The sequence below is a fragment of the Lissotriton helveticus genome, chromosome 12, assembly GCF_964261635.1.
Source record: "Lissotriton helveticus chromosome 12, aLisHel1.1, whole genome shotgun sequence".
Lineage (NCBI taxonomy): Eukaryota > Metazoa > Chordata > Amphibia > Caudata > Salamandridae > Lissotriton > Lissotriton helveticus.
In genome coordinates, this window is record NC_136073.1 from 378,098,317 (window position 1) to 378,112,219 (window position 13,903).

Sequence of the window (13,903 nt, forward strand, 5' to 3'; positions counted from 1 at the left end):
CCGTGCTGCCTGAGTAAGGCAACACAAAATGGCGGCTAAACACAAAATGGCGGCTGTATGCGAAGCGAAGCTGAAAACCTACGTAACCTCAATGTTTATGGATGGTACCGTGGGCAGAGTTGCCAATACGGGCGTCACAGTGTATTTAGTTAGCCCTGTATTTGTAGCTAGTGCCTCCTCTAGAGTTCTAAGCCGATCTTCTATTCTTGTCAGTCTCTCTATTAACAACAATGTCGAGGATCTAATTAGTTGTTCCATTGTTCCCATTAAGTCCATACCAGGGGTTTCTAATGTCGGGCATTGTGGTGGAGTTCCTAGTGCTGGTATAGTAGTTGTATTTGGTAAGGGGCCTTTGGAAGATTTACCGAAGTCGGTATGGCTAATCTTTTTTCTCTGTGGTTCATTCCCCCTTTTCCTTCTTTTTCTTGGTGGTGAACCTTGTACGCGGGGTTGCTTTATGTTTTTGGACTTTTTACACGCAACCTCTACCACTGGTAAGGGCGTATCAGGTATAACTTCTATTTCTGGTATCGTTTTGCAGGGAGAAGACGAAAGTTGTCTATGTAATTCATTAACCGTATCAGGAGTAGAAGTTACATCGCGTAAGAGGATAGGAATGCTGTTATTTGTTATATCGGGATCCTCATTATCAGCGGGACAGCTAGTGAGTGGTGAAATATCTAGCTGTGACCGACCAAGGGAGGAGCGTTTGTTTTTAATCGAATCGACTGAGCGTCGTCGCTCAGCACGCTGCTCTTCAAGTACGCTCTCCCTTTCGCTTTCAGGAGTAATCCTAATTACATAATTGTCCAATGTTCCTTTATTAGCGCCACTTGCCAATGGCGGTAATCCTTTAGTGGTGTTCGAACTCATAATGCGTTGCAGTTTTTAACTGGAGCGATGGTAAGCACACCTACTTATGGAAGTGATTTTGAGGTAATAATAGCACAACCAAAGATTCTAGCCGACCTCTAACCGCACTATCAGATATATGAACTTACTAACATACAGCACAGTTTCTCTTGGGCGAAATGTCAATAATGTCAATAAGTAGGCCCAGCCCGGCCTCCCTCGGCTCCTGAGGGCTACAGAGGGCCCGCCCTTTGCCCGGGCTTCACCCGGCGCGTCCCGCGACGCGGGGGCTGCCGGTAATTTCAAGCGCCTCCGGGCGCGGGAACAACGGCGTCGGCTTCCGGCTGGAAGCAGTGCAGGCTGGGGAGTGTAGTCTCCCTCCGCACGGCGGCCGCAAGATGTCTGGCTGCAGCGGCGGGAGGGAGAATAGCAGAGCCCAAGGAACAGCGGTAGCCAGGTAAGCCCCCTGCCAGGGACAACAGTCAGAAGATTAAAGCAACACCCGCTCCACCGGGGCTGCCGGTAATTTCAAGCGCCTCCGGGCGCGGGAACAACGGCGTTGGCTTCCGGCTGGAAGCAGTGCAGGCTGGGGAGTGTAGTCTCCCTCCGCACGGCGGCCGCAAGATGTCTGGCTGCGGCGGCGGGAGGGAGAACAGCAGAGCCCAAGGAACAGCGGTAGCCAGGTAAGCCCCCTGCCAGGGACAACAGTCAGAAGATTAAAGCAACACCCGCTCCACCGGGGCTGCCGGTAATTTCAAGCGCCTCCGGGCGCGGGAACAACTGCGTCGGCTTCCGGCTGGAAGCAGTGCAGGCTGGGGAGTGTAGTCTCCCTCCGCACGGCGGCCGCAAGATGTCTGGCTGCGGCAGCGGGAGGGAGAACAGCAGAGCCCAAGGAACAGCGGTAGCCAGGTAAGCCCCCTGCCAGGGACAACAGTCAGAAGATTAAAGCAACACCCACACTGAAGGAAGAAATTATTCTGGTTCACCACCAAGGCTCAAGTCATCTTTATGACCAACTGCATCACCTATGTAGTCATCAGAAACAGAACACTTCCATGCCAGGCCAAGAAAAAAACACTTCCGGTAGACAGTCCTACTTCCTCTACTTTCGTTCCAAGAGACCTTATGGTGAACGTGCACTCTATAAATTCCCACATTAATATAACATAAGGAGTCAGGAACCTGGCAGAACCTGGCAGACCAGCGACGGAGAACAGCAAAAAACAGAAAGAAAACGTTCTTCATCTTCACATCCATGATCTGGAACAACATATAAAAAAAATACTTCAACCCTCATGCAAATCAGAAAGGAAGTGAAAATGCATTTCATAAAGGATCGCTATCTCATTACTTAAGATAAATGTACTTATCATATGCCATATTGAAACATAATCCAGAGATCTTGCATGCAGTTAAGCATTTCGATTTCCACAGACCAGATAGCTTCTTTCTGGACTGCTTGGAAGTACCCGCAATGAGAGTAAACGCAATTAGTGAGTAGCACTTATTAATTAAAACATTTAAACCAGCAAAGGACGCGAGGCAGCCAGCCACCTGCTCTCCTCCCCGCCCTGCCCCAGCGACAGCATCCTGCACTGAGTGGAAGCCTGAAAGAGAGGGCACCGTGGTAAAGCACTGCATCCTCCCCTGCAGTGCACATGGGCACATTCCTTTTTTTAGCACGAGACGATTGGGGCTGCGCACAGGGCACTCACCTACGGAGTGGCAGAAAGTTCCTTGTTGATGGGTCCTCAATCGGACTGCCACTGGCACTGATGGGAAACCTTGTTCCTGCTCGTTGCTGGAATGATATGGCTCTTTCTCTTTGTGCTGGAAAAGAAGAAACGAAAAGACAAGGGGCTTTCCTTTCTTCTGCCGCACAGCTACCTGGCGGGTGACGTGACGTCACACGTTGCGCTGCCGTGTCCCTGCCCCCTCGTGAAATGGCCTTCATGTGAGCATGCGCCGTAGTGTAGAAATGCGATACATGCTCACATGTCTATTTGTGACCTAAAATGCCACCTGGATACAGTGATACTCTCCTTGGTAACTGAAAAATGCCGGTACTCTTAGGAGAAAAAAAAGAAGTGCCGGTACTCAGTACCGGTGAGTACCGGCCCATTTAAAGCACTGAGGTTAAGGGACGGGGAAATCATGTCACGTTGAAGTCAGAGATAAGAGCACAAAGCTGATGCTGTGCTGAGTATTTAGAAGTTAAACCCATAAAACCATAAAGCGGACACTCCGCAAAGCCACCAAAAGACTGCTGCTATGTGCAACAAAGCACAAAGTAGTGCGCAAGACTAAAGGAAAAGCATCCCAGATAAAGAATATCTTTATCTATTTAGGTGGGTACACAGTAAGAAGAAGGTGGGACAAATAGCATTAATAAACCACACAAAGGCAAGCTTTTTGGAAGGACGCTCACGTAACCAAATCTGCAACGAGGGGGCGGAGTGAAACTTCACATACTGAACACCCCATGCCTCGCAGAGCAGCACATGCACGCTGCTAGGCTCCAGCTAAAATGAAGAGGGGATGGGGGCAACCTCATCGCACTCCTCTGTGTAGAGGGAAAGAGGGAGAGATTAGACCAATAACAAACATTGATGCTTTAGGTGGGGAACATAAAAGAGAAACAAGGTTGATACATTTATGTCCAAAACCAAACCATGAAATGGTAGAAAATATAAAACTCCAATGTATTCGGTGAAAAACGTTCTCAGTGTTTAAGGAATGTATTTTATTTGCTCAATATGTCAAAGAAGAGTCTGGTATTATCGGTAGGATGTCTACCCTTAACAAATCCAGATTGTTCACTGCCGATTAAGTTTGGGAGAAGAAGATCTAGACACAAGGCAAGAATCTTAGCACATATTTTATAATCAGAATTGACAAGGGAAATTGGTCTATAATTCTTGCATCATTTAGGGTCTTTATTTTCTTTAGGAATAAGGCATATTAAAGCATCATGAAGGGTACCTGCAATGGAATTGGAGGTTGTAAAGAAATTAAACATTGGCGTAGTTTAGGAATTAATGATTTAGGCAAATGGAAGTCAAATTCAATATGAAATCCATCGGGTCCAGGGGCTTTGCCTATTTTAATAGAATTGACTGCATTACGAATGTCTTGGCGGGAGATAATTGCCAAGAGAAGATACATCTGTGATTTTATTGAATTCTGTATGTTCAGAAGAGAGGTATAGATTAATATCAGTTCGTAATGAATTATTTCCTGGTGTATAAAGGATTTGGTAGTATTTGGTAAATTCCTTTAATATGTCCTTGTCTAAAAAAATGGAGTTGAAGTATCACATAAAAAAGTTTATTTTAGTTTGATCATTTTTAACCTTTAGTTAATTTGCTAGATGTTTGCCTGCCTTATTTTGGCCTTCATAGTATTTAGCTATTGATTTAAGAAGATAAGATGAAGCATCTTAAGTTAAAAGTGTATTCAAATTAAATGTGGCTTTATTCACTTCATCTAGACAAGACTTCGATTTTGACATAAAATATGAATGCTCTACTCTAAGGATTTAATGTGTTTAATGAGATCTAATGCTTTTTTAGAGTTTTTTTTTTGTTGGAAGCATAACTAATAATAAAGTCCCTTGAGGCACCTTTTAATGTTTCCCAAGTGATCTGATAAGACATATCTGGTGTGTCATTCAAGGTAAAAAAAAACTATTATAAAAACACCAAAATGTTATGTAATAGTGTTATCTAGTAAAAGAGAAGTATTGAAACACCATCTTTTCACGTTTGGAGGTGGAGAAGGAAGATCTGAATCTAATGTTACCAGGGCATGAACAGAAAGTAAAATAGCACCTATATCGGCTCATAAAATATGTTGAGATAAAGCTTTGGAAACAAAAAGGCGATCAATTCTGGATTGAGAGAAGTGTACAGGTGAAAAGAATACATATTCTTGCAAACCATGGTTGTAAATTCTCCATGAGTCAATGAGAGAACATTTCCCATTTCCTGGTGAACTAAATGCATGTCCCACCCAATTACGTATGAGTTTCTTGGCTTCTAGATCAACAATGTGAGTTTCCTATAACAAAGCAATGTCATCATTTAGCTTGGCAAAATGAGTGATCCCCTTCTGTCGTTTAATGGGGGAAGCCAACCCTTTAACATTCCAAGTATTAACATGTAATGTCATAAATAAAACATTATAGTGAAGCTAATGACCTCAACAAAACATTTTGTGATCGTAAGCCACAGAATGATAGTTAAGAGGTTTTTCACAGAAAGATTTCGAGTTAAGGAAATAATGTAGAAATTGAAAAACAACAAATAAACATGAGAAGAATAAAGCAAGTTCAAAATTAGAATAGAAATACGAGAGAAGAAAGAAAGACATAAGTAGCAGAAAAATATGACCGGAAAGAATAAGAAAATAGCTACAATTAGCAACACAAAATAAAACAAAAAATATACCAAGTAGCAAAGCAAATGAATGAGGGTTGTGAGACCAGAACGGGGACGATGGCATGATTGGGATCCGGAGGCAACCAGGAGGGTTGAAATACAGCCCATGGATATATGAATATGTATAAGAACATGAGCAGCTGGAAAAGGGGGGTACTTAAATGGTGGTAGAAAGAGAAATTCATTATGATCTCATGGGGAACATACTTGTTAGCAACATGAAGAACATAAGGCCATATGATGGGTTAAAAAGGATCAAAAGACAAAATATTAGCATTTTGAGATATGAAGTGTAAGTAAAATACTACATTCAGGTTTTTGAACTTTTAGACGTTTCCATTGTTTCAATTTCGCAATTGTCTATACATTTCTACAACATGGATGGATACATCGTTGTTTTGTTTTTATAAGTCACTTTAAATAAGCATGGGTGAAAGAGAACAACTCTGGCCCTAAGAGACCACAATTCAGGACGCATGTAAAAAAATCCTTCTATCTGCTGTAGGTTTGGCCAGATCTTAAATAAAAGATAATGAACTTTCAGACCAAGTGATCCAACCTTTGATTTAGCTGCTTTAATAACTGTTAGGAGGTCTTGGTATTCTAGAAAAAAGATGATGATTCCTTGAGGTTTCTGTGATGATGAAGTATGCTGGGAGCGATAACCAAATCTATGACCACGCTGTATGTTCAAGTGTGTGGATTTGGGCATATCAAGGATTTTGGGGAGAAACTATTGAAAGAATGAAATAGGTTGGGAACCCTCTTTATCTTCAGCAAGACCACAAATGCAAAGCTTATTGCGCCAATTGCGATTTTCTAAATTCTCAGGCATCTTTTTGAGAAACACTACTTCTGTTTGGCGTTGTTTAACATCTCGAGCAGTGTCCTGCATATCATCATCTGTAGTCCCATATCCGTAACTCTAGTTTACATCAGAGGTCATTTGTCGTTGAGTCGGAGTATTGCGTAAGTATGCTCCATGTAGAGTTTCAACGCCCATATCTCATCTAGGATAAGTTCCATAGAGATGGAGGTAATAGGTTTGACAGGGAACAGAGGGTCTTTCTAGGTCTTTTGTTAGCTGGTGATGGGGCTGTCGTTGGGATTTTAGAGAGCTGTCTAGAAGGAGGTGTGGAAGTAAATGAAGAGCAGGATAGAAGAGGATCTTGAGATAAGATATTAAGATGTTCCATAGTAGAGTCCCGGGTGGAAAAAAGAGTTTTTGGTATCCACAGTATTCTAGAATTAGTCATGGCAGGTGTGTTGAGCTTCAGATTCCTCATTTTTCCATACAGAAGAGTGTGTGCACTATTGAAATTGGGTATATAACACAACAGAAAAATGGTGTCTTTTGATAGGTGCAAAAGCACAAGTGGATATTGATGTTCATAGGAGAGTTACAGAACACGTTAGGGCAGTAGCTAACCATTACAGGAAATGTCCTGTGTCCATGATGAAGGTCCAAATTTAACATCAACACAGTTTACAGCAACAAGAGCTCTTACAAAGATGGCGCTGAAAAGTGTGCTAAGGTGAGGCTCTAAATATGACTAGCACGACGCTGGTCAAACGAGTGGGGAGCACTCTCTGCTGCTCTGGTCAGAAAAGACCGATTGTGGTTACCTATTGTCTTGGATAGAAGGACTTTAGAAGATCTACGAATGCATATTAATTTAATACAAGTCTTTGATGTCTGGACTACAGTAGATTTGACGTATGGAATTGGGATATATTTCTAAAGCCCTGATGAAGTCAGAGATGTGGAGGCATCAGATCTGACGAAACACGTTGTGAGGCTCTTCCATCCAGATATCTTTGGGATTGTGCCGATACTATAAGGGGTCCACCTCTCGAAGGCCCCAGAGTCTGAAGTATAAATACACAGACTGCCGGGATAGTCAAGCGAGGGAAGGAAAGGATGGTAACAGCAGGGAGGGAGACCTGTAAAGACAACAAAAGACACAAGGAACACTCCATAAGTACTATGGATAACAGGGCTAACTTTGTCCCTCCCTCCTGATAGGAACGTTTGTTATTCTACTCTTCTACCTGTAAAGGAAAATACTGGTGCCTTCAAATACAGGGAGAGGATAGAGTGATACCAGGTGTTTTGCCAACTGTAATGGGAAACAAAAGAACACATTGGAACTACTGACTCTGTTTCTACTGACATACACAGTAAGCTAGGTTCTACAACATACCCAATACTGTCTGTGATATTTCCGTAGTCAGTAAGGTCCCACCAATATGATACCCTTAAGCACCTCTCTCCTGTGATAGGATACATATAAAAGATTGTGGAGAGAAATCAAACATAAATAGCAGACATGGATAAGAATTCTTAATGATGTCTGCGCCGCGGCAGTGTTACTGATATCCAAGAAGTTCCCAGCAAAACTGCTAGGATGGCCAAGACACTAAGTACTCCGTGTTATTTCCAAGGAACTGTACTGAGCACAAAATGCCCCGTGTTGTAAGTACAAAGAAACGACTTCCCCGCAAGAGACTTAGAAATCGATGTCTCCTCCAACGGGGAAGCTCATCTGTACCACCGTGTTTCCCCGCATCAAGACGGCGGATTGCCGGTCTCGTCCAACGGGGAAACGTGAGCTCGCTCAGCCAAGAGAGCCCACTGTACATATAAGTATATCCAAAAACACGGATGTAAGTAGGACGTGCCGCTCGCCCAACAACCAAAGTGCACACAAAGATTTTCGGACTACCGCTTACTCCTTCCAAGACCTAGGTACTGCGAGACAGCTGGAAATCAAAAGGGGTCTTACCGCCTTCCAAGTTTTACAAACCGAACAAGAAACTCCAGTAAGAATAATCGGCAGCGATGCTTTCCCTGGCAAGAGCTTTGTTACCTGCCACTGCGTGACTCTCGTGGCACGCACGACGTGCATCCCAAGCATGATGGGAAATGTAGTTTTTCTTGCCGCGAACCTCCGTGTGTAGCGTGATTAAGGTCAGCGTTTACCGGACGGTTCGACTCCTGACACACGTGTTGGCTATTGTGCGATTTGGAGAAGATTTTATCATACATCAAGAATAAAATCATCGGAATTGGAAAAGAAGACTGATTGGACTCTGATTTTTGTGATACACATGGTGTTGTACTCAGGATAATCTATTTTGCTGTTGTGGGAACGGTTTTCTGGTCCTTTTTCCTGAGGGTATGAGTGGCTGTCCTCATCCTTGGAGCACACAATTTGAATAGTTTGTACCAGATTGGGGGGATTACAAAAAAAATGTTTGCGCATAAGAAGCCTTGCCACATTGTGCTTTGTTTTTCCTCTAAACATGACCAACACCTAGGTTTTGGTTTGAAAGGGGAGGGACAACTGGTCTCCACCCTCTACCAAAGAGAGCGCAGTATATCACGAGACAATGTACCCTGAACCTTGGACAGATCACCACAATAAATTCAACGTGGGGAAGTACTAAAAGTGTAGGAGTAATGGCACAGTGACTATTAAAAAGATGATGCACACAAATAGGGATAGATCACATGCCTAAATCCTATCAAAGGTCAATACATACATTAGGAGTTAGAGCACGAAGCAGTAACAGCCTCTACCTGTGCTAAAAGTGTATTATAGAATTCCAAATGTTAGCCCATGAGAGGAGTAGGTCTCACAGTAGTTAAAAATGAATTTAGCAGTTTGTCACTAAAAGGACATGTAAAACGTAATAGTACATTTCCTACCTTTTACTTACACAGCTCACTGCCTTTAAGGTAACCTAGGGCCTACCTAAGGGGTGACTTATGTGTAATAAAAAGGAAGTTTAAGGCTTGGCAAGGAGTTTTAAACGGCAAGTATAAGTGGCAGCAAACTGAACACGCAGTCTCTGCAATGACAGGCCTGAGACAGGTTTGAAAGGCTACTCGTGTGGTGGCACAATCAGTGCTGCAAGCCCAATAGTAGCATTTACGTTACAGGCCCTGGGTATATGGTATACCACTTTACAAAGGAATTTTAAGTAAACTAAATATGCCAATTGGGTATACACCTATGTCACCATGTTTAGGGGAGAAGCACATTTACTTTAGCACTGGGCAGCAGTGGTAAAGTGCTCAGAGCAAACGTTTGGGGGAAGGCCACCCTGAGGATGACAGGTCTAACAATGATCATGAGGATTTTGTTTTGTCTTTTGTATTCTCACATTCAGCCTAACAAAGACCTCAGACATGAAGAGAAACGAGCATTGTGGGTCTCCTTTACAATGATTCTGCTTTTTGCATGGTGCAAGATAGTTAAATATATTGCCAATATTTTAAAATGTCTACATAATTCTAGTATTATGATACAACCGCGAAGAAGGATCCTAAAAAGATTATGGGCCCTATTTAGAGTTTGGCCGATTGGATATTCCGTCACAAACATGGCACATGTCCCGTCTACAATATTACAAGTACCTAAAAGTATTGATGGCGTATCCGCCAAGTTTTAATGGAGTATCCCGTCCGCCAAACTCTAAATAAGAATCTGTGTTTTTTTCTTTTGAAACTAGACGAGAAGCAGCTGAAATGCTGCATGAATAAACAAAAAAAAAGATTTATTCAGTGTAAATCAATGCAATTGAATAATGTGATAAATATAACGAATGACAAAAGAATAATGTTGTTCATCGATGTACAGCTTTTGATAAGCAACTTTGATTGATATATTCATGTGAGGCATGCAATTCATGTGATACCATTGCATGAGGGTGACCTATTTTGGTTGTATAAAACTGCATGACTTTTTTGCTAAATCACAGGAATTGCAACCACAAAAGAGTGTTTTGGCATGTTTATAAGTCCTTTTGCTAGTTGGAAAGGGGTTTGTATATTCCAAATTGAAATTAGGCAAAGGCATGAATGGGGTGTACTGTCCTTATTGTTATTTGCAGTGATATGTACCAATTATATGTGACCACAATTGCAGTTGCAAATCATTGATCAGATACCGGCACTGGGGTTGGGGGTAGTATCTAATCCAAATGGGAAACACTTTCTTAACACAAAGATTTCCATTTGGGAATGTGAACGATGGAGTAGAGGTATTCTGCCTCTTGGCCACACTCCCAATCTTAATATCTACTAGGCAAGTAGTTGTCCAACTTTTGTCACACGAGTATTTTGCAATGTGACCTATTAGTACATGGGTCGGAACACAAAATGACAGGCACGTCACAAAAAGTTGGTGCTTAATTTGACCTGCTTGTGCATTCATCACCTGATAATAGAGGTACTGTTTTGAGTTTTTCTGACAACTGCTACTCTGCCTCACGACTGCCAGGCAGGGATTTGTAGCAGTTCCTCATTAAAAACAATCAGGCAGTGTAGTGTAACGCAGAGGTGGACCTTGTTGCTGGAACACATCCACTTTTGTTGGAAGTTCTTCTAATTTTCGTGCTGGTTACATTATCAGGTTCGTCCTGGCCCATTTTATCAAAGGGAGAAGGTGAAAGACAACTAGGATTTGGTGACTAACACCCCTTTCTTTCTGTGGGTTCAAAGACCACTGAAATGATTTCTTGTGTATCCTTCCGGGGGCAGTGGGGTGACTGGGGAGTCTTTGAGCTTTCCTATATTTGGGAAAATAGATGAAGTGGGCTCTGCCATCCCCTAAGTAGCCTGTTAGTAGCCCATTAGGCTTCCTACAGCAGCACACTGGCAACTCAGTCCACCTCTAAATCAGACTGGGGGTTCTAACATTGGTAAGGAGAAAATACATCAGCGGGAGATCTACTGTCAGCAAGCTGAACAGAGTAGTCTCTTTAAAATCGGGTGGTACTAGAAGCAGTGGTGGCCTATGACTAACCCTTTGATGCCTCATTATCAAATTTGAACTCTCTTTGATTTGAATTTAGTTTTATTGCCAAATGTCAATGTTCTAACTGGTTTCTCGAGCCAGACTCTGCCATTTTATATTCTCTGCTCTAAAGAAGGGACTTTTTATCATGGTACGACAATGGTACTAATATAAAAACAACTCTAATACCACCTCCACTATATTCTGCACATTTGAACACCCCCCTTAAAAATTATAAACGGCATACCATATTAGACTGAGACATAACCAGCTGGTCTCCAAAAAAACAAAAACTGTGAATAATAAAAGAAACAAAATAATAGAGCTAAACATTGTATGCAGAATCTGTATCCATGGATTTTCATATATCAATAATCCTGAAACAATACTGCAGTGCATTTTTTAGTCAAAAAAGCAAATACAGACACCAGCAGACATAATGTGTGACTGGTGTTTAAGTGGGATGGAATAGAAAAGAACAGAGTGACATGACAGCCATGCCAAGTACTCAGAATAGTGTAGAAAAGAGAGCCTGTGTGACTGTGTCAGACTTGCCCCTGTCTCAAAAAAGTCTAAAAGATTAATGCTTTTCATAAAACAACTGTAGTAACATGCCCTCCTTCTCAGGAAAGCCATTGACAAACCTAGATCATCCATATGTAATGAAATTTCGAATTCTATCTGGAGATCACAGTGAGCATAAGTCAGTATGTTTGCTCATCTAGCCATGAGTCTTTAAACGTGGGTACAGCTACAGATGTGAGTTACATTTGTTGCCAACATTTCTTAAATAAAATTTAAAACTAAAGTGGACTACCATACCAGAACAGAGGTTCAACCCAGAATCTCAGCCAAGAGTAACTGATGCTTCTCAATTGCGAAAGTCCTTCATCTGTAGTTCATTCTCTTGGATGCTGAAATGTAACTGTCACATTTGTCATCTTTTCTGTAGTGGTCTGTCAACCATGAAGGCCTGGTAATGTCATGCCATATTTCATCAAATGGCAAGCTGGCAGTATCTGGTGTGGATGTGGACTATGCCATCTGTGTCATTGATGCGGAAAATGGCAATAGAGTAGCATATGTTAAAGGTAAGACTTCTTCATTATCTTGGTATCGAGTTATTTATTTGTGTTATCTATGAGTGTTACTATGTTAAATTGTAGATTGCCACACCCATAACGTAGATACTTAACTCTATAAAGTTCTTTCCAAATAAATTTGCATCAAATCAAATCTTTCCTACCACCACTGTGAGAGTGTAGTATCTCAAAAGCGTGCTGCATGCAGAATGATTTGATCACTCACCACTAATCTCCATTTGCCTGATTATTGCTGGGTTGCGGTAAGCAGGGCTCCCTATGCAAGCTATCTAATCTAGAGCAGGATTGGCTCCGTGGATTATTGTATACAATGCAATCTGTGACAGACAGCTTGAGCGGTCTATAGCAAGACCGCCGAAAGGGACCACTATACTAACTCCATTCCTACTACATTTGTAAGAGAGTTGGCAATGGAAAACCTATTTCTTTTTTATTTGTCAAATACAAAGTCTCTTTCTGTGTTTTAGGTCATGGAGTTCAGAATTTAAAACCTGTTCCTTTTGCATTTGATAGAGAATTCACAACACAAAACACCTTCCTATTGTATTTATCGGAGTTCACAAAGTAAAATGCCTTCTTATGACGTGCCTCAGGGTTCACAATGTAAAGCCCCCATTGGCGGTGTTGTTCCTATTGTATTTTAGTCAGAGTTTACAATGTGAAGCCACTTTGTATAGTTTTTTGGCGAGCAGTTCAATGTAAAACTCTCTGTAATATTTGTCTGGGAGTTCATATTAAATGTGAAACCCCCTTGCTAATGTATTTGTCACAGGGTTCCACCATATAAAGTCTGGGATCAGCATTAACAATGTACCTATCTGTTGTGGGCAATGGAACCACTTCTAAGAAGGATAACACTATAGTTTTTCAATCAAATGCTTGTAGAGAAGATCAACATGAGGCTGGACCCCATGTCCCTCTTTTAGTACGGTTTGCTACAGCTCTTTTTCTGGTGATCACTTAAGCTTTCACAGAGAGCTTCGCTGCTAAGCCAGTCCTAAGAGAATTAATTCCAAAGAAAATAAGGGATTTGTCAGGGGGGTAAACAAAAACCCTTGAAAATTCTTTTCTACAGGTTTTAACACAGTTTAATAAGAATCCACTCATAAAGGCCAATTGGCTTTATCAAATGCTTTTCACAATAAATATTTCAGGCCTTCTGCCTTTGTCAAATCTGTTTATAATTAGGCTTTCCTGTTTTCAGTTTCTATTTTTGGTCAATTCTGGTGGTGTTTTTTCAGTGTTTTCAAGTGATTTCAATACCCTAAAAAAACAAAGGATGTCAGTGGTTGCACATTTTCGTGCCATTAAAAACAACAGAAACTGTGTTTTTCCGGTCTTTATGGAACTTTTTGCTTTTATTATTGCTTGCTTTCTGCACTGATAGTGCATGGTATATAGACAGTGTACGTACAATGTAAATGAGGTCCAAATACATTTTTACAATTCAAACTCATCGTAGTACACCATACAATACTTCTTCAGTGAATCTTTGGTCATGCACGCTCGCTCTTTCCTTCCCATGTAAACATTTATCTGTGAAAAGGCCCTCTCAACATTGGCACTTGAGACAGGCTACGCCGAAATAGCCAGAATACAATTTGCTAACTCTGACCACTGACATAGCTATCCATGCCAATACTGGTGCACCTGAAGATTGTGATTCTCTGCAACAGGTTCTGCAACACATGCGTTGAACTGGGCG

The 13,903-nt window shown here is 41.7% G+C and overlaps 1 protein-coding gene across 1 annotated transcript in view; it reads left to right on the plus strand.

Moving 5' to 3' along the window:
• Window positions 1–13,903, plus strand: part of WDR88 (WD repeat domain 88) — a 390,999-nt gene that overhangs the window by 255,866 nt on the left and 121,230 nt on the right. The window contains exon 5 of the mRNA XM_078671635.1: window positions 12,048–12,186. Coding sequence (XP_078527761.1) covers window positions 12,048–12,186 — 139 coding nt within the window. The remainder of the gene's footprint in view (window positions 1–12,047; window positions 12,187–13,903) is intronic.